Source organism: Myxine glutinosa, chromosome 4, assembly GCF_964187855.1.
Source record: "Myxine glutinosa chromosome 4, kmMyxGlut1.1, whole genome shotgun sequence".
NCBI lineage: Eukaryota > Metazoa > Chordata > Myxini > Myxiniformes > Myxinidae > Myxine > Myxine glutinosa.
The window spans coordinates 111078861-111100650 of record NC_136264.1 but is presented as its reverse complement, the minus strand read 5'-3'; the positions used below and the strand labels follow the sequence as shown (position 1 = coordinate 111100650).

General features: G+C 43.2%; 2 protein-coding genes across 11 annotated transcripts in view; one reads left to right on the top strand and one right to left on the bottom strand.

Annotated features, from left to right (window-relative positions):
- Window positions 1–21790, bottom strand: part of LOC137425078 (E3 ubiquitin-protein ligase MARCHF8) — a 216728-nt gene that overhangs the window by 23444 nt on the left and 171494 nt on the right. For all 10 annotated transcript variants that reach the window (XM_068113093.2, XM_068113100.2, XM_078776274.1 and 7 more), the window contains one exon: window positions 16626–16702. In XM_068113093.2, coding sequence (XP_067969194.1) covers window positions 16626–16702 — 77 coding nt within the window. The remainder of the gene's footprint in view (window positions 1–16625; window positions 16703–21790) is intronic.
- On the top strand, window positions 1971–16276 carry LOC144891485 (THAP domain-containing protein 2-like). The gene is made up of 4 exons (XM_078775105.1): window positions 1971–2213; window positions 2387–2582; window positions 2953–3733; window positions 16188–16276. Exons 1-4 carry the CDS (start codon window positions 2158–2160, stop codon window positions 16274–16276), a joined length of 1122 nt encoding a protein of 373 aa, XP_078631231.1. The 5' UTR covers window positions 1971–2157.

The window sequence follows — 21790 nt, the reverse complement described above, 5'->3', positions numbered from 1 at the left end:
TGCTGTAAGTCAATTGGCAGAGCAAGTGAAATGTTGATTATAAGCTTCGTTTCTCGTGCTAATGCACCAGATTCAAGTTCAAACGGTTTCAAAATACACAAACCTATATCGATTTTTGGTGTGTGTCCTTGTCCGGGCTGCGTGCTCGTCGGCCTCAATGTGGCAAGTTGCTGTTTTTGTTTTTTCATGTTGCTTTTTTGCCACATCTCCTTTTCCTCTTTTTCTGTTCATTCAACAACTCCTGCTTGTTGCCGCCACTGTCAGCATATTGGCCTTTCCCCTATGTCGCTTCGCTCTTCCATGAGCCTTGATTTTGAAGGGGGAAAAAAACCACTCAATTTTGGCTTCTTACAAATGCTTTCTTTTGAGGCCATTTCATGCCATGAAATATGGCAAAACAAAAGCATTATTGATAATAAAAATACTGCTGCGCATTGCTGTTTCAGTACAGCCTTTTATCTTCTGCTGTCATGTCGTTTATTAAGGAAACGAGAATTACGGATGCTGGAGTGAACGATAAAGTGACACTAAATTGCATTTATGTCAAGTTCCTCCGTGAAAGGCCACGCGTGTTGTTCAGTGCAGTTATCCACTGTGAATCGTTCCCTGTATTACTGTAGTTCCTGAAATAAATCTGACAAGTATTTTCGGATCAACCCTCATGCTTCTTAAGCCGTTCAGTCTCGTTTTAATAATAATGCACGCAAGGGCACAGAAAATAAACATAGGGGCAATACCCCTGGCGCTCACCTGGTAGAACAAACAGTATACTACACTGACTAAGGGTATTTTAAACCAATTTAAATGGTTGCTAGAAGACAGGGCAGCATGTAGAACCATACTAACATAATCATAAGATTTAAACAAACAAACAAAAAAATACCTATTTTGGGGGGCAACCCCTCCCACCCCATGTACCTCCTCAGACCCCGATTTTTTAAATGTCAGGAATAAACTTTGGAACAACATGGGTGATTAAGGTTGTGGTGAAGTTTCATCAGAATTGCGTGTGTAGTTTCTGAGAAGAAAGCAAATACCTATTTTGGGGGGCAACTCCCCCCGTTCCCCGTATATCCTCAAAGGGGCAGATTTTTTTGAATGCCATGAACAAACGTTGGTACATCACAGGTGATGAAGGTTGCAGTCACGTTTCATCGGAATTGCATGTGTAGTTTCTGAGGAAAAATAAAATTCCTATTTTGGGGGGTCATACCTGGATCCACTTTGACCCCCGGTAAACCCCCTTAGAACCATGATGTTTTTTTAATGCCGTGAACAATCTTTAGTCACAACACAACGAATATAATTTCTGCCAAGTTTGGTCGCAATCCCTTCAGCAGTTTCGGAGAAGAAGTTGTAAGTATTTACGGACTGACGGACGGACGGACGACGCGCCATCGCATAAGCTCCCTTGAACTTCGTTCCAGGTGAGCTAAAAATAACGTTTTTTGGTCCACAAACCAGCAACTCACCAAATGTAAAAACGAAAAGACAAGAATGGCACTCGGGAGAGTGCATACCTCTGCCAGGCTGAACACACGGAGGTATATAATAAACTGGAGAGCCAATGACGGCTGTCGGCTGAAGCTAGCGGAAGTTGCTTGGCGGCCATATTGGGAAGCCGATTGTGTCTGCGTCCGTGTTTGATCTCACAATCAGCTGATCTCACAATTTCTGATTCATTTTGGATGCTTACCGACTGTAAGGAGTCTTATTTGTGAACGCGCTGTTTCAAAATGCCACAGTGTGTTGCATTTGACTGCACAAATACCTCAGGGAAGGCCTCCACATGCACATTTCACAAGTAAGTGACAAACCGCGATCGCGGGTGTTCTGCTTTTTCAGTTTTTGGCGTGGTCACGGTGGTGGGGCTAGGTAATTAAGTTTCAATGTAGTTTCAATGAAGTTTGAACACTGTGTTTGAATTTGATGATGTTAGACCACGCGCAGGGTGTGCAATACGACACAGATCTCAAATATAACTGTATTGTGTATTCACTAGGGCTATGTGAGTATGTCAGACTGATGTCTGATTGACTCATTCATTGATTCAGATTGAAGTATCGAGATTGACTCGTCAGCTCGTGATCATTGTCAAGTGATTTAATTTGTGATGAGCTTCACTTAATTGTCCAGTCTACTACTGTCAGGGTTTCCATGCCCTCCTGTGTCACTCGTGAGCAGAAAGAGCAAATGGGGGTTACTTGTGGAAGGTACGAAAGTCCGACACATGGCAAACATTAGCAGATGAAGTTATATTTAACTATACATATGAAACTCAAAATATTATTTTGATATGGAGTCGTTTTGACTCGGATGTTTTGACTGCCCTCTGAGGTTTTGACCCGCAACCACATTTTGTGACCACAATGTATTTTGTTTCAAGGTTTCCAAAGGATAAGGACTTGTGCTCTCGATGGACATCTGCCCTGAGAAGGGAGTCCTTCTACCCCACCCCAGGCACCACAGTTCTGTGCAGTGATCACTTCAATGAGAGTGACTTCGACAGGACTGGTCAAACCGTCCGACTGAAGCCGAAGTCCGTCCCCAGCTGTTTCAACTTCCCAGCACATTTAAAGAAGGTAAACTATGCTATGTTGGTATTCCACCTATGTTATGATAGTAACCCATCACATGCCATGTCTGCTGCTTCATATGCAGCTCCTAAGACATAGTTTTATGGAGAACAACTCAGTTGCTTTTTAAAAGATTTAGAGCTGAGCCGAATCCCATTTTGTACACTTTCTTGGCATTTCCCCCCCGAAGCTTTGTTGTAATAATATTTAACAAAATGTTTAGTCTTTGAAACAATGTTACAATACGTCCAACGCAGTCACATCTATTTCTAATTAGAACCCCAATCTAATGAACGAAGCTTCTAAGCATTCGGCTCAGCCCTAAAAACAACTTAATGAGTATTAATGGTTCACCTTTTCTTTTCTTTCCAAATAGGTTACAGCTTTGAGGAAAGCGCCAGTGGCCAGGTCTGTCATCCAAGAAGATACACCAGAACCTCAAGCCACTACTCAAGATCCTGAACCTGAGGTGGGACCCTCATTTCAGACCACAGATCACTCCTACTCCGTCACAAGTCCACTGGTATTGAAGCACAAGCTCGATGAAGCAGTCCACAAGCTGGACAACTTTCGAAAAAAATTAAAAGTGAGTCAGCAACACAACAGAAGGTTAGCCAGAAAAGTGGAGTCCCTGAATACCATCGTGGAAGACCTGAGGGAGAATGGGATGGTCACCGACAATTGTATTGAAATGCTCAACACAACATTCTCTGGTGTGTCAAAAGCTATTGTGAGCAGAATGCTGAAGAACAAAGGCAGCGGCAAACGCTCGAGAGATGAATACGATCCAGTCATCAAAGCTTTCGCACTCACTCTTCAATTTTATTCTGCTAAAGGATACGACTATGTTCGAGAGACATTCGACTTGGCACTGCCAAGTCCATCCACAATCTGGAAATGGTACAGTGTAATTGATGGTTCACCTGGTTTTAGTGCAGTTGTATTCCAAGCACTAGAGAGCCGGTTTAAAGCAGAGAAGGAGACTGGCAAGAGAACACTGTGTAGCCTGATGTTAGACGAGCTGGCCATCATGAAGGCAATTGACTTTTTAGGGGACAAGGTATTGGGGTACGTCGACATCGGAAACGGAGTCCAAGATGACAGTGCTCCCCAGGCCAGCAACGCACTGGTTTTCATGCTGGTTGCACTGAATGACAGTTGGAAAGTGCCTGTAGCATACTTTATGATAAATGGATTGTCGGGGAAGGAACAGGCGAATTTGGTGACACAATGTCTACTAAAATTGCATGATATCGGTGCAGAGGTGGTTTCCTTAACTTGCGATGGACCGTCCGCTCATTTGACAATGTTACGTGAGCTAGGTGCCGACATCACGCCGCAGAATGTGAAACCAACATTTCCCCACCCAGCAAATCCCGAAAAGAAAATTTGTGTTGTACTCGATGCATGTCACATGCTTAAACTTGCAAGAAACTGTCTTGGATCCATGAAAATGATGGAGGATGGCAACAAAAAAGTCATCGCGTGGAAATACATCCAGGCACTCTTTGATCTGCAGAAGAGGGAAGGCTTGCGTCTGGGAAATAAGCTCTCCCGGAAACACATCGAGTGGAAGAGCAATGTCATGAAGGTGGACACAGCTGCTCAGACATTGAGCACTAGTGTGGCAGATGCAATTCGGTTTTGCAGGGACACTTTGCAACTATCAGAATTTCAGGGCAGTGAGGCTACCTGCCAATACATTGAAACATTGGACAAACTGTTTGACATTCTAAATTCTCGCAATCCATTGGCACGAAACTACAAGGCACCACTCATGACATCACGAGAAGGACTTTTCCTGCCATTCCTGGATACTGCCTACAGTTACTTGTCCAACATCAAAAACATGAATGGTCAAGTTATGACCAATACGCGTTTGAAAACCCCCTTCATTGGTTTCATGATCTGCATAGAGAGTGTCAAAATTTTGTATTTCACATATGTCAAACCTGCCTCATCTCCCCTGCGATACCTGCTCACGTACAAAATGAGCCAAGACCACATTGAACTTTTCTTTGGAGCGGTCCGCATTGCATGTGGAAGTGGGAATAACCCAACGGCCCGGCAGTTTGTTGCCGCATATAAGCGCCTCTTGATGCGACATGACATCAAGTCTGCAAGTGGGAACTGTTCTGCACAGGACTCAACCAGAATCCTGAATGCGGCTTCCTTCAAGTGCGTTGCAAAGCAGGCTGTGCCTGACGAGAGTCACGACATGTTGGTGGCCAGACGATACGACCTGGAGTTGAGATCGCCGGCAAAAGAGGACCACGACTATGCGGATATTCCAAATTTTGAGCAACTTTCCATCTTTACAGAGTCATGTGTTGGCTATATTGCCGGCTATGTGGTGAGGATGGTGAGGAAGACTCTGAAGTGTAGCCAATGTCTTTCTGCATTGACCAGTAACAACGAAGAATGGCAAACCACACCAATGTACAGCCTGATTGTTACCAAGAACAGGGGTGGCCTCATAGTTCCCTCGCACAGTGTTGTTCGTGTCTGTGAGGCGACTGAACGCTGTGTCAAGAGGCTCCTGGCTGTAAGCAATGGCAAAATGCCTCGTGAAAGTGGGATAAGAGTGGCAATTTCCACTTCTGTCCTTTCTGAGGTCGGTCGGTCTACATTTGCTTCCTTGGATCGGCACATGTTTGACTGTGAGGCAGACAGCAACCATGTGTTTGCTTTAATACATTCTGTATCACAATCATACAGCAAGATACGTTTCCATCATGTTGTGAGAACACTCGATGATGACATGAAGGAAGAGCGCATCAGGAAAAAATATTGCAAACTGGTCCTGTTTGCTCACCAGTGAGGCAACACCAGAGCAAGCTGAAATATAAGAGCGACCTCATCTCTACATGGTGTGGGTGTGTTTTGTGGGTTAACTGTGAATTGTGTGGGTTAAGACACCGAGCCGAGGTTAAGACACCGAGTAAAGAACACCGAGCGGTAATTTTGGGCACTTTTTTCAAACAAGCTCTAAACCATTGGATTCCCCAGGAAAAATGCGTCTAGAACCAACTTCAAACTTAATGAACACCATTTCCTTAAAGAACGGGATTCTGAGCCCGAATATCAGTTCAAATATTAGTATTCTATATTAATTAAATAGTCGGCGGTCCTAAAATTCGCTCCAGCTGCATCATCAGTGCGCCACGCCTTTGCTTTGACAGGCTTACGATCGGCTTCCCAATATGGCCGCCAGACTATTTCCGGTGGCTTCACGGCGGCTAATGCTGCGAGGTGGCCAATTGGCTCTCCATATTATAAACCTCCGTGGCTGAACAGTTTATGGTTTGTATTCCACTGAGAGGCCGGATCTGGATTCGGACATGAACCAAAATATAATCGGCTTGTTTTTGTCACCTAACCAACTCGTCCCCCAAGTTTAGTCATAACTCGTTCACAACTTTTTAAAATATCATGTTACAGTACATATCGCTTTTTGCCTGATTTCTCAATGGTGAAGAATCGCTTGGAAAAATAAATAATTATCGTATCTGAAACCACATTCAGATCTTAACCAAAATCGAATCGAATCGTCCTTGTCACACACCCAACCGGTCCACCAAGTTTCGTCCAAATCCGCCCATAACTTTTTGAGACATCGTGCTACATATCGGTTTGAGCCCGATCACTAAATGGTGAAGAATCACTAAAGAAATTCCCTGATCCGGATCCAGATTCGCATCGTCACCAAAATTGAATCAATTCTTCCTCGTCACAATCGCAACCTCTTCACCAAGTTTCGTCCAAATCCGTCCACAACTTTTTGAGATATCCTGTTCACAGACAGACAGACAGACAGACAGGGGTGAAAACATAACCTCCATCCACCTTGGGTGGCGGAGGTAACAATGTTTGGGCAGTCAAGAAAGCGTTCATTGCCAAGCACACCATTGAGTAAATCCACAGGGACGGTTCTGGCACAAGTCTTTCTGAAAGTGGCTAGCCCGCCTCAACGTGATCAACTGGACATGGTATGAAGTTGTAATTTGTTCAGGGTGCCGGAAATAACTCACCTACTCTTTGTGAAAGACCCCGCAGGATCGTTAACATCCACCAAATCTAAGTGTTGGAAGATGCACAAACTCATAATTTATATAAATAAGTACTCCAGAGTTGACAGGATTGATTAGTTACAGTGTTTCACAAGTTCTCGACCAAATACCTCGTCAGATGCGAGTAATAACATTCCATCATCTCCTCCTCCTCCTCGTCCCTTTATAAGGGGTGAGGTCTTTATGAGGACTACATCGGAAGTACCAAGCTCCTGCCCTGCCTTGACCATGATCCTCCTCCACTTCCCTCGATCCTCAGCTAACTCTCTCCACTCTCCAACCACCCCAACCTTACTGATATCCCTCTTCACACAATCGTCCCATCTCAACCGCGGTCTACCTCTTTTCCTCCTTCCTTGCTCCCTCAATCTAATCCTAATAACATTCAATCAGAATTAAATGATCTTAATTTGAACTGCACAAATAATTGAGGAATTCATCAATACATAGTTTAAAATACAAACTTTGCCAGATGATAATCAGATAACCATGTGACGATGTATCTACTATATAAGAGAGCTGTTGGCCTGTCTGTCTGTCTGTGTCGCCATTTATCTCAGAGATGGCTGAGCGGATCTTCGTCAAACTTTCGGAGGTTCATCAGTGAGTGCCTGGGAGTGTTTTGGCCAAAAGAAAAATTTGAAAAAAAAAGTTCTTTTTTTTTGGATTAAAAAATAAAATAAAAATCGCTCGAGAGTGCCTAAGCCTTTTTTAATTAATGATAGTTATATACAAGTACACATTCGGATAAATAAATACAAAACAATCACCAGACATTTGAATACAAATAAATCAAACAATTCCAGAAGTGTACGAAGTTGGTAGTACGCTTCTTCTTCTTCCTGATCGGCATCACACTTAACTCAGAAACGTGATGGACGGTACATTCACCAACATATATTCAACGAAAAGGTGATTAACCCCCTTCCACTCCCCCCACTCCCTTCCTCTCCTGCCTCCAGCCTCTTCCCCTCTCCCCCCCCCCTCTCCCCCCTAGCCCGGCAACGCCTGCTAGTATTTTACAAAAACAGACAAATACAGAAAATGGCATGCTATTCTGAAAAACTCGAAATTCTTCTCCTAGAGATGTACTGCGTCACGCATGTGATGAGGACAACATTCAGGGTCAACATTGACTAAAGTGTCGTCCAGTGCAGTGCCAATAGGGGGCAATAGATCTTTATGAATGCCATTCATCGGAGGCTATTTTATGTCTCCACCATTGCTCCCTCTGCTCTCTCAGTCTTCCGACCCTCCCCACCAACTCCAGGATGCACGCATTCTTCCAGTAACCGCCTCCTGCCAAAACTTCCAAAATCCAGGCTGACTACACACTGGAACTCATTTATTACTCGCTCCCCCCATCTATGGAACTGTCTTTCAGAAGCCGCTCTGTCTCACTCTTCCCTCGACTTCAAGAAAGCAGTGCACAATAATCTCTTAACGTCTCAAATTCTGATCAATGATCTTTATTACCCTCATTAACCTTTCCTAGCCCAACCATCTTACTTGATAGTTTCAGTGTTACCTCCCTACCGTCTTTACCTCCACCACTGAAGGTGGATGGAGGTGATGTTTTCATCCCTGTCTGTCTGTCTTTCTGTTTGTTTGTCTGTTTGCGAACAGGATATCTCAAAAATTGTGGATGGATTCGGGCGAGATTTGGTGGAGAGATTGAGTATGTGACAAGGATGAAATGATTCAATTTTGATGAAGATTTGAATCCGGATCTGGATCAGAGAATTCTTTAAGTGATTCTTCACCATTGCGTCAAAGGGCGAAAACCGATATAATATAGCGAGATATCTCAAAAGTTATGGACGGATTCGGACGAAACTTGGTGGACAGGTTGGGTGTGTGACAAGGACGAATTGATTCGATTTTGGTGTAGATCCGAATACGGATCCGGATACCATACTTTTTTAATTCCTAAGTGATTCTTCACCATTGAATGATAGGGCCAAAAACCATATATAGCACGATATTTAAAAAAAGTTGTGGACGACTTATGACAAAACTAGGTGGATGAGTTGGTTGGGCGACAAGAACAAGCAGATTTAGATTTTGGTTCAGGTCTGGATCCAAATCTGGCCTATCAGTGGGACACAAAACGCATACCGTTCAGCCCGGTGGGGGTATGCACTCTATACCGAGTGCCATTCTAGTTTCCTGTTTGTTCATTAACTTGATGTTTTTCCCACTGTCAGTTCTACATTGCTCTTCCATGAGCCTCGCTCAGGTAAAGAAAAAAAGAAAAAAAATATATATATATATACGTATATATACCACTTGCTTATGGAAGTTAAAACTCCCATGGTGCTTTTCAGTAAGAGTAAGTCCTTTGTGCCAGTACTCTTGGCCACATTCCTTGCGAGTTTATGACCATTGAGGCGCAAGAAGGGGTAAATGAGGAAGGCTTAGCTTGTTTGTGTGAATACGAATGCGACCGGCGGACAAAATTGGTAACACATTCCAGGTGAGCATTGGCCCAACACGTACAGTACAGTACAGATAGATTACATTACCAATTTGGTCCACCGGTGGCATTCATATTTCTTCCGTCAAGCTTAGCTTTCCTTCGTTCCCTCTTCGGGTATGCCGGTGGTCATAAACATGCAAGGAATTTGGCCAAGGGTATACTGGCCCAAAGGCTTATTCTTCCTGAAAAGCACCATGGGGGTTTTCACTGAGACAAGCGAACAATATGTAATTTTAATAGGTGAGCATGCTCATGGCTGTGTTGATCACCAGATGCTCTTGCCAGAGCTAAGCGTTGAGCAAAACAATTGTACTGCATCTTGCTCTTAACCAAACAATGTCACCGTGACATTTTAAGCACAAACATCTGTTCGATTTATTGATAGTTCACAATGTATGAACAAGAAGACGTCATGTGGAGCACGATACTTGCAAAATCCGCCCCCACCCCCCCCCCCCCCCAAGAAAAAAAAATTCCATTGATACAGCAAATTGTCCATTTCATCAAGATTAAAATTGACAATCTTGATCAAAGCTCGGGTCAATAGGAAGAAAAGTGACGATTTTTCAGATGAAAAATGATGATTTTGGAAGGTTGATCTTGAGTTGACCTTTGACATTTTCACCTCAAAAATAGTTAGTTTCCCTATTTAGTGACTCAATGTGCAAATGCTGTTCAATTTTCAATTCAATCGGATGAAAATTGAGGATTTTTGAAACTTGGCCTATGTTGACCTTTTGGCCTATGTAGACCTCAAATATACTTGGTGGTTGAATTCAGTGACCAGATATGCAAGTCCTCTTCAGATTTCAAGTCAATTGGATGAAAATTGAGGATTTTAGAAATGTGGCCTATGTTGACCTTTTGGCCTATGTTGACCTCAAATATACTTGGTGGTTGAATTCAGTGACCAGATATGCAAGTCCTCTTCAGATTTCAAGTCAATTGGATGAAAATTGAGGATTTTAGAAATGTGGCCTATGTTGACCTTTTGGCCGATGTTGACCTCAAAAATACTTGGTGGTTGAATTCAGTGACCAGATACGCAAGTCCTCTTCAAATTTCAAGTCAATTGGATGAAAATTAAGGATTTTAGGAATTTGGTCTATGTTGACCTCAAAAATACTTGGTGGTTGAATTCAGTGACCAGATATGCAAGTCCTCCTCAGATTTCAAGTCAATTGGATGAAAATTGAGGATTTTAGAATTTTGGCCTATGTTGACCTTTTGGCCAATGTTGACCTTAAAAATACTTGGTGGTTGAATTCAATGACCAGATATGCAAGTCCTCTTCACATTTCAAGTCAATTGGATGAAAATTGAGGATTTTAGAATTTTGGCCTATGTTGACCTTTTGGCCTATGTTGACCTCAAAAATACTTGGTGGTTGAATTCAGTGACCAGATGTGCAAGTCCTCTTCAAATTCCAAGTCAATTGGATGAAAATTGAGGATTTTATAAATCTGGCCTATGTTGACCTTTTGGTCTATGTTGACCTCAAAAATACGAGGTGGTTGAATTCAGTGACCAGATATGCAAGTCCTCTTCAAATTTCAGGTCAACCGGATGAAAATTGAGGATTTTAGAAATTTAGCAAAGTTTGTGACCTTCGGCCTATGTTGACCTTTTGACCCCAAAAACAATAGGCTTCTTGCTTTTGACCAACTCTACCATTTGGTAAAGTTTCGTAAAGATCGGTTGAAAATTGTGACCTGTAGGCCGGTGACAAACAAACAAACAAACAGACAGACAAACAAACAAACAGACAGACAAACAAACAGACAGACAAACAGACAGACAAACAGACAGACAGACAGACAGACAGAACCACAAACGCAACCGACCAATATACTTGAAAAATCTTCGATTTCGCAAGTAAAAAAGAAAGGAGACAAAGGAGAGTTGCAAAGACGTAGTAACTTTGTTTATTCTTATTTGTGAAAATCGAAGATTTCTCAAGTATATTGGTTGGTCTTGTGTGTTATTCTGTCTGTTTGTCCGTCTGTATGTTTGTCTGTACAGTCGCCTAGAGGTCGAAATTTTCAACCGATCTTCACGAAACTTCACCAAATGGTAGAGTTGGTCATAAGCAAAAAGCCTATTGTTTTGGGGGGAAAAGGTCAATAGGTCAACATAGGCCAAAGGTCACCAACTTTGTCAAATTTCTAAAATCCTCCATTTTCATCCGATTGACTTGAAATTTGAAGAGGACTTGCATATTTGGTCACTGAATTCAACCACCAATTATATCTTCGGTCAACATAGGCCAACAGGTCAACATAGGCCGAATTTCTAAAATCCTCAATTTTCTTCCAATTGACTTTAAATTTGAAGAGGATTTGCATATCTGGTCACTGAATTCAACCAAGTATTTTTGAGGTCAACATAGGCCAAAAGGTCAACAAAAGCCAGATTTCTAAAATCCTCAATTTTCATCCAATTGACTTTGAAATTTGAAGAGGATTTGCATATCTGGTCACTGAATTCAACCAAGTATTTTTGAGGTCAACATAGGCCAAAAGGTCAACAAAGGCCAAATTTCTAAAATCCTCAATTTTCATCCAATTGATTTGAAATTTGAAGAGGATTTGCATATCTGGTCACTGAATTCAACCAAGTATTTTTCAGGTCAACATAGGCCAAAAGGTCAACAAAGGCAAAATTTCTAAAATCCTCAATTTCCATCTGATTGACTGTAAATTTTAAGAGGATTTGCACATCAGGTCACTGAATTTAACCACCTATCCTTTTTGAGGTCACCATAGGCCAACAACTTATTTTTGGGATTTCGCAAGTATCGTGCTATGCATGACATATTTCTTGTTTTTAATGTTAGCAGTTTTGATGATACGTATTGAATTCCAAACGAGTTCTGTACTGTACAAATAAATAACTTCAAAAGATAAATCCCTTCACTGGGCTGTTTTGTTTGCTTTTCTTGATTAAAAATCCATTTATCCTTTTGATCAAATAACGCAGGAGAGACTGAAGACAAAGGTTTTTTGCACGTGAACGATTATTGCTTGTAAGTGGATCACAGCCATTACATTAGATACTACAATGGAAAAAGAAAGTGGAGAGAAAATAAATCCCTGGAGGTTAATCTGCGACAGGCTCGGACGACATTAGCACACATGTCCTAAAAACCTGCTCTGCCACTCTTGCAGATCCTCTTTCTGCTCTGTTCATCTCATCATTTGCCCTAGGTAATCTTCCATCTGCTTGGAAGTCAGCCAACATAACTGTCTCATATAAACATGGCACAGAAGCTGATCCTCTTAACTGCAGGCCGATTAGCTTACTTCCAATTATAAACAAAGTCATAGAATCCATTATCGCAATTGACATAAAATGCTTCCTTTTCACCACCAGCCTCATCTCGGATCACCAATTTGGTTTCAGACCAGGTCACTCCACCTTAAACATGCGGCTTCCACTCACCCAACAATGGATGGAGGCCCTCAATGTCAGACATGAGATCAAGGCCGTCTCTCTGGACATATCTCGTGCTTTTGATATAGTCTGGCATCCTTCCTTGCTCTCCAAACTCTCTGCCCTTGGCATCAAAGGCCAACTCTACACATCGCTTACTGACTTCGTCTATCCTCAACAAAATCATTTCATCTCCTCTCCCTGTCAAGGCTGGAATGCACCAAGGCAGCGTTCCAATCCCAGTCTTATTCCTGACCTTCATCAATGACGTCTCTGACTCGGGAAAATCCCTTTATCTATTTTCTGATAGAAAAACTCCTCCACCCTTTACTGTGACATGCCATCACTCATCCTTCAGACAGGCAGGCAGCAGCCTTTTCCCTCTCTTCAGACCTTGACAAAATTACAATCATCTGGTCAAACTAAATCAAACTTAGGATATGTCTTTCAATCCTGACATGTCTCACTCACTCATTAGTCTTCTTCTATGGCAGGGGCGGACTGAGCAGCTAAGCATTCAGGAACTGACCGAAAGCACAGGCCATCAATGAGCCAATAAAAGGTTTACATTTTCAGAAATGGGAGAGGAAAGCGATTTTAGAATGTATATTTAAACATTCTATATTAATTGAGGGTTGATTGAAAGTCGATTTCAATCGATTCCCCCAAAAAATGCAGCAAGTCATTTATTGCTATTCACCATTTTTACTTGCTTCAAACAAACAACATTTACCGCTGTTAAAATTACAGTTTCAAACTTTACAGAAAATTGTTATTAAGCATAAACTGGGGGTTTTTTGGTGGTTTTTTTGTACACATTGTTGAGACTCATATGAGAGGTAGCACATAGAACATATAACAAAGGCAGCAGGGGACAAGAGGGGGAGAGAGAGGGAGGCACAACAAAAGTGTGGAACAGGGACATCGGGAGCTCTGTGGAAGAGGCTGGGTACACGGGTTAAACAAGATGGATACTACAGGGACCTCAGGTAAGAAAACAGGGTATTTGAAGGAGGTGGGTTTGGGTGGATTATCGGGGATAGAAAAAAAAAATCAAGGTTTTCGATGGGGGAAGATATGAGATGGTGGTGGACAGCTGTTTTGAAGACCTGGAAGAAAGAGTGGGATTTAAGATTGTGAGTTTGTTCCAGAGGCAGGGAATGAAGAGGAATGAAAGAGTGAAGGTGAGCAGAGAGTCTTGATTTTGGCAGTATCACCAGAAGGGGGTTGGTGGCAGTCATTGAGCCTCCTGAACAAATATTGTGGGTACAGAGCACAGACAGAGCAGGAGGTGTAAGGCCGGAGAGTGGTCGCTAGAAGATAGAGAGACCACCAACTTGCCTGCAGTGAGAGAGTGAAAGGCCCTCAGAATCAGGTTCATTGCAGGAGATACCAATGATTCTAAAAGACTTGGTTTCTACAGCATGAAGCCGAGCTAGGTGTGAGGCAGGATCACCAGCCCAGAGGGGAGAGCAGTACTCCATCAAGCTGCAGATGAAAGCTTTGTATGTGGTGAGAAGCTCAGAGGTGCCAAGGAAGGACTTTGCACGGCGGAGGATGCCCAGTCGGTGACTGGCTTTGGAGGCTAGCTTGGAAATGTGGTTTTCCCAAGAAAGATCATGGCAGATAGTGAGACCCAAAAGCTTGAGCGACAGAACTTCTTGGAGAGGATTGTTGAGAAAGTGGATGGGAGGATTTTCCAGTCGGTCTTGACGGAGCGACATAGTAAGAGTGTGAGATTTGTCAGGATTGAAAGACATGTTCCACTTGTTTGACAAGTCTGTGATTTTGTCCAGGTCTGCAGAGAGTGAGGAGGCTGCAGACTGCCGGTCTGAGGGATGAGGAATGGAGCGACAGAGAGTGGACTCATCAGCAAAGAGAAAGAGAGGATTTTCCAGAGAGTCTGAGAGATCATTGATGAAGACCAGAAATAGCACAGGGCCCAGAACACTACCCTTGGGGAACTCCAGCCAGAACAGGAAGGGGAGATGAGAGAAATCCATTCAGGACCACATGTTGACTACGACCAGAGAGGAAGTCCGCAAGCCATGCAAGGAGATTTCCATGGATACCATAGGAGGAGAGTTTGGTGAGCAGAGCTGGGTGCCAGACCATATCGAAGGCACGTGATATGTCAAGGGAGACAGCTCTGATTTCCTGTTTGGCATTGAGGACCTCCATCCATTGTTGAGACAGCAGAAGCAACATGTCCAGAGTAGAATGACCTGGTCTGAATCCAAATTGATGATTGGAGATCAAGCCATTGGAGAAGAGGAAGGATTTGATATCTGAAGCAATGATGGATTCCATGACTTTGCTGATAATTGGGAGCAGGCTGATTTGTCTGCAGTTGCAAGGATCTGTTTTTGCACATTTTTTGTGTAAAGCAGTAATGTTTGCTGATTTCCAAGATGCTGGCAGATGACCTTGAGCAAAAGAGGGTGAAAAGAACAGAGAGAGGGTGAGATAGAGCGGCAGAGCAGGATTTTAGGACCCGTGGGCTGATGCCGTCTGGTCCAGTTGCAGAATCAGAGTCGAGGTTTGACAAAAACTTCTCCACCTTGTCAGGAGAGAAGGAAACAGAGTCCAGGAGCAGTTTGGTTCGACTGAGTAAGGTGGAAACAGAGAGAGATGGGTTTGGGACACAAGATTTTGAGGCAAACACAGCGTTGAGGCATTCGGCTTTGTTGCGTGCCGTGTCAACTGTGTGGCCATTTGAGGTAAGGAAGGGGATGGAAGGGGAACAAACACCAGAAACGGATTTGACCAGACGCCACCAGGATTTGGAGGAAGGAGGCAGGTTTGAGAGTTCATTCTTGAGTGTGAAGAGATAGTGCTTCCTGGCACTCCTGAGGGTAGACACACACTTGTTCTGAGCTTGGTGGAAGGAACTGAGATTGCCTTCAGTTGGATTTGCCTTCCAAGAGGCAAAGGCAAGTTGTTTCAGGGCAACTGCCTCACCACAAGACTCAGTGTACCATGGACGGGAGGAAGGGTAAGACAACTGAAGACGAGATGGGATAAATCTGTGCATGAGAGAGAGCAGTTTGCTTTGGAAGAATTCCCAGGAAGAATTAATGTCATAGGCATTAGAGATGGGAGACCAGTCCAGATGAATGATGGCTGCTTGCAGACCGTGCCAGTCAGCCTGAGTGAAATTCCAGACTTGTCGGCGCTGAGGAGGCTCTCTGAGAATGGCCAGAGAGATGTCCACTTTAACAAGAACATGATCAGAAGAACCGATTAGAGCAGAAGAAGAGCAGCAGACATTTGCAGGGAAGTTTGTCATCGCCAAGTCTAGAAGAGAAGTCCTTTCCTGCTCCCACCTGAGTTCTCCCAACACCCATTGTTTGTCCAAGTCTCCCTCCATCTTGTCCTTCTGCTTCAACTACACTGTTAGTGCCCCCTCCCTCTCTCTCACTCTCTACTGTTCCTTTTGTCCTGTTACAACCTGTTCTGTTCAGTGTACTGGCTCTTCCACAACCCACGACTGTGTATTACCAATAAGTGCTGACAGGATAGCTTAGAGATATGCACACTCACCTGTGAGTGTCTAGCCGAGGCCTGAATGTGACTGTTGCCCTGGTGTTTCATTATAAACAAACTGTTGCCATGGTGTTTCACATGCAGGATATGGAATGCATGTGTGCAGCGTCCATCAGAAAGACGATACGCCAGAGGAACCATCTGCTAGCACTGCTTATGAGGAGGACATTTAAGATCCCACAGTGTCTTGTGTGAAGACGAGATGACTTATTGCAGGACGTTGAACAAATTACAAATAACCTGCACCGATTAACTGCCGGGAAGGCAACGGCAAAGCACACAGTATAATCTTTGCCCAGAAACTGCTTGAGCAGCACTGTTGCTCTGTCAATAATATAGCACATTTGATTGAATGCGTTAGACAATCACCAAAATGAATAAAATGCAACACTGGACTGGTAAAATACAACTTGTGTTGTTGGCTGGAATAACATACAACTTGTGTTTTTTGGGGAATTCCAAGAAAGGAATGCAGAACTGGTATAACACTGGCCTTTTTCTGTGTCCCTTTTTGGTATTTACCTGCAGATATCTTGGTTGGATGGGCATATTGAAGGAACCGATGTCCCATGCTGGTCGTGACAGGTGAGGCTGTTTTCCTGCAAAAGAGAACACAATTATCACATTACACTGAGGGCGAAGAAAACTGCACACTATGCTTCGGAAAAAAACCAAGCAGGAAATAGAGCAACAATGCCCATGAGGACCAACTCAAGTCAGAGAGCAAAATAATGTACAATTATGGTGTCAATGGTGGTGATTAGATTTGAAAGTGTGCTTGCAGACAAATCTGGCAAATTGTGTTTCCCTATTTCTCGAGAAAATAATCCAAATTTATATGGGAGGAGGAATAATATGGCTAACAAACAACTCGGGAAAGAAGACAAGGCCATTGCCATTATATATATAAGGCCAACTGGTCCTACCCCCTCCACCCACAACCCCCCTCCCACTCCACCCCTTTATTTCATTTCCACACACGGTTAAAAACCACAATGAGATAAGCTCCACAAACTCTTAATCCGAACCGATCTTCAAAATTCCAACTTCAGAATTGACTCCAACAGTAACAGCAGACCCAACAACTAAAACAGTGTTCTTTGCTAAAAACGTTTCATTCAAAAAATGCGTCTCCGAGCAGTTTCCATGGAAGTAAGAATTAAGTTAAAAACGATTATAAGGCCGAAATTTTATTATTGCTGGTCTCTGGTCAGACCAAAGTTCCAGAATTGATGCGGCGATGCGGGGTTTTTTTTCTTTTCTTTTTTTTTGAAAAGCATGGATTGCACATATAAGGGTGTTGTTTTTTGTGGCCTCATGCCTTGCGGTCCTCCTCATCTGCTGTGGCGCCGTCCAGAGATAAATTAAAGACAGCCAATGGGACTTGTAGGCCTTTTTGTAAATAATGAACACAAGCTTAAGTTATTTTAAAATGTATTTATTCTGAAAATCATTAAGTTCTTCAAGCATATTATAGACTGCCATTTCGTTCTCGAGATCGCCTCACCGTACCGTCAAACATTCCAATGCGTCGATCGCGTCAACACTGCGCATGCGCAAGTGGTCGAACAGGCCGATGGTCTCCCACGATCTCTTCTCCCAGTCCACCAGATTATCAGACACTTACAACTTCATGACAAACGAGATAGGATCCAGGCCTAACTAACGAGACAACCCGCAGCTCTCTAAGCCTTCCGGTTGCTTCACACAAACCCGACAAAGAACGTCTTCGTTTCAATAAATGACAATATCCAGCCGATTGGATTCATGACGTCACGGCACACAACACTACTCATATCTTTGGACCGGCTGGTTGGATTTGGACAAACTAAACGTAGTTTTGTAGGGATGAACCGTGCGTGAACGTCGATATCAATGGCGACCCTCACAGACCCGTATTTCCCGAGATAGCGCGCCGGCCCGGCAACAACAGGTGCACGCTGTTGTAGGTACCGTTGGAAATTAGAAAAAAATTAATTGTTGACGCACAGGGTCAAAATCGATGCGCGCGCTGACCAGAGACCGGAAATATATTTTTCTCGGCCTTAAGTATAAAAAACAAAACAAACAACCCCCCCCCCCCCCCCCCCCCCGAATGAGAATCACAGCCTCGCTTAAATAAATGATTTTATACACTTAGTGATAAAATCGGAGAAATTTTCTCCGTTTTGTCAGAAGTAAGTTTTCTCAGATTTCACTCCAGATTTGGAAATTATTTAGTTTACAGCATCCAATACTCCAGATTACAGGTTTTCAGAATCCAGATTTTGATAATGTGCTTCAATTATGTTATGATAATTGATCGTGTTTCCAAGGCAAGGCACGTTTGAGTAGGCCGAAACAAAATGGCGGCTTAAGAACCCAGTGAGGTGCAGTGGGATGACCAAGATTGTGGGCCGCCATATTGGTACACCACCACATCGGGTTTCCGGATTAGTGGCAGGTTCATATCGATTTAATTACAAAATCATAATTTTATTGAGGAATTTTTAAAACCACCTATCTACCTTAGAACATCCACTGGGACCCCAAAACGTTCCACAGGAGGTTGGTGGGGCTAGCCCCAAAACTGAGGGAGTAGTTTGGGGACGGACAGACAGACGGACAGACAGACACTCCTGTTTTATAATATATAATATATAATATATATACACACACACATATTGTTTCCCCTGAGGTTAGCACACAGTTTACCTTTCCAATATAATCAACTTCCTGGCTAGCAAGATACAGGGTGATTTTTTTTGTATTTGAGAACCCTAAATAATTCCAATCCACTAAAAACTATATCTGTTAGGAACCTAATATTTGGCGTAAATGTAGCCAAATGTTACAGAAAGACCTAACATGATCATGAGGGTGAGCAGGCATCATGTGATTTATCACGTGACCCGGAAGTGACGTTTCACGGTTTGCACTCAGTCACACCATGGTGCTCACTGTGGAAGAACGCGTGTTTCTCGTCGAACATTACTTCAATAATGCATCCTTCAGGGAATGTCAAATTGATTTTTTTTAAAGTGGCTTTGGTGGTCGTACACAACCTTCAAAATCAGTGAAATGGATACTGGTGAAGCAGGTCATCAAAATATTCGGTTTCTAACTCATATAGTTTGAAGCGTTATGGGAATTATTTGGGGATCTCAAATAAATAAATAAATCACCCTGCAGCTTCGAGGTAGGTGTACTGTCTAGCCTGGGTGAGAATCTCAGCACAGCTACAAACTGTCACCCTGGTGATTCACATGCAGGGCAATGCATCATTGTGTGTGCCGTCCATTGGAAGTACATTAAGCGGAAATACCTATCTGTCAGCCATAGGGGTGTTGGTGGACATAAATATCTGTTGGTGTCTTTTACAAGGAGTACCGTGTGATGTATTGCCTGGACCATGACCAAATTACAAAATCCTGCCCCGACTGACTATCGGAAGGCAACGGCAAACCACTCAACATAACCTTTTCCAAGAAAGTACTTTGGCAGCTTTGACGCTCTTTAAAGAGTACCCTTTGCTACGATTTTGATGGTAAATCCAGAAATCAACATCCTAATGAAATAAACAAAAAAATGCAATTATTAAAGTATGTTCGTTACCTTTATAAATTGGTCCTTGTTTGTAGATCCACAAAAGTTTCCACCAGCAGAAACAAAACAATTTCTTACAATTGGGTCAAGAACGCATATTATTGGTTGCCTGCTGAAAGTCTAAGGAAAGCATCGTCTTCGAGAAGCAGAAAGTTACAAATACTGGGATTTTTTTTCAAGTTTGCATCACGACCGTGGGTTTGGGAACCCCTGATCTATTCTAATAATGTATTCTTAATATTATAGAAAGCTAATCTCATGGGCAACCCATTCAGTTTTTTTGGATACACCGTCGAGGCTCGTGGAAGAGCGAGAACACTGAAAGGATCAGGAAGCAACAGAACAAAAGGAACAGTAGAGAGAGAGGAGGGAAGGGATGGAGAAGGAGTAACAACATAATTGAAGGACAAAATAGAGGGACACTTAGACAAAACGTTTCTTGGGTTTCTTGGAAGAAGTTGTTTCTTGGGTTTGTTGATCTGGAGAAAGCATTCGATCGGGTTCCACGCAAAGTATTGACATGGGCATTGAGGAAGTTAGGAGTGGAGGAATGGTTGATCAGAGTAGTGATGGCAATGTACAAAAGAGTGCGCACAGCTCTAAGGACGAAGGACGGGAACAGTGGTAAGTTTGAGGTGAAGGTGGGAATGCATCAGGGGTCGGTACTAAGTCCACTACTATTTGTAGCTGTGATGGAGGTGCTGGCTCAGAACGTTCCTGGTTTACCGTGGGAGTTGTTGTATGCAGATGATCTGGTGTTGATTGCGGAAAGTATGGATGGACTGAAGGAAAAGATGAACACGTGGAAGGAATGTATGGAGACAAAAGGTCTGAAGGTGAATATCGGAAAGACGTAGGTGATGGCAAGTGGTAAAGCATGTGGTGAGGTGGAAAGAACTGGGAAGTGGCCCTGTGCTGTGTGTAGGAAGGGTGTCGGAGTGAACTCCATTCAGTGTACAATGTGCGCTGAGTGGGTTCATCACAAATGTAGTGGTCTGAGAGGGTCATTAACCAGTGTGGCAGCTACATTCAAATGTAAGGTGTACACAGAGGGAGCTGCAGATGGAGGAAATGTTGAGTTGGATCTTGGAGACGGCGTGAAGCTGGAAGGTGTGAAAACATTTTGCTACCTCGGAGACATGCTGAATGGAGAAGGTGGATCAGACTCGGCAACGGTTGCTCGAGTGAGATGTGCATGGAAGAAGTTTCGGGAATTGAGTGGCGTGCTGATGATGAGGGGAGTGTCGTTGAAGCTGAAGGGAAAGGTGCATGCTGCATGTGTGAGAAGTGTTATGATTTATGGGAGCGAGACATGGGTAATGAACGTAGAGCAGCAACGAAGGTTGGAAAGGGTGGAAATGCGAATGGTTCGACGGATGTGCGGAGTATCGTTGAGAGAGAGGAAGACAAATGATGAATTGCGAAAGATGATGGGAATAGAGCCTGTGATTGATGCTGTGAAGAGAAACAGGTTGAGATGGTTTGGTCATGTGTTGAGGAAGGATGAAAGTGACTGGTTGAGAAGAGTGATGGAAATGAATGTAGAAGGAAGTAGAAGACGGGGAAGACCGAGAAAGACTTGGCTAAAGATGGTGGAAGAAGAAATGCGGGCAAGGGGGTTAACCAGGAGAGATGCAGAAAATAGGGCAAAATGGAGAAGATTGTCATGGGGACCGCAAGGCTAACCCCCGCTCTAGCAGGGAAAATGGCCTTTTAAAATGCATGTTGTTGTTGTTGTTGTTGTTAGACAAACAATGGAGGTGGGGAAAAATTAGGGGCAGGGGAGCACACAGGGGGTGGACAAGATGGATATAGAAGCAAACTCTCAGGAAGGAATAAATGGAAAATTTAAAGGAGGAGAGCTTGGGAGTGTGGAGGGGAAGAGGGGGAGTTAACAGGGTATAAATAATTGATAATGATTTATAATGGGGAACAGTTGATAACGATTGCATATTGAGTGCCTGGAACATGGAATACCCTTTATAACACATTGAGGCAAAAAAAATTGGTTCGTCTATGTTTACATGTGAGTGGGATGCTTCGTGGTTTGATCCCAAGTAAAAATCAAATACAAATTGCCTTTCTCGTGCTGCCCGAGCATC

Bases quoted from the DNA above. Each gene is read 5' to 3' on its own strand.
- LOC144891485 (XM_078775105.1), top strand. From the start codon at position 2,158: ATGCCCTCCTGTGTCACTCGTGAGCAGAAAGAGCAAATGGGGGTTACT. The intron at 2,583-2,952 runs GTAAACTATGCT...CTTTCCAAATAG, and splicing joins TCCCAGCACATTTAAAGAAG to GTTACAGCTTTGAGGAAAGC. The intron at 3,734-16,187 runs GTTGGAAAGTGC...TTTCACATGCAG, and splicing joins GCTGGTTGCACTGAATGACA to GATATGGAATGCATGTGTGC.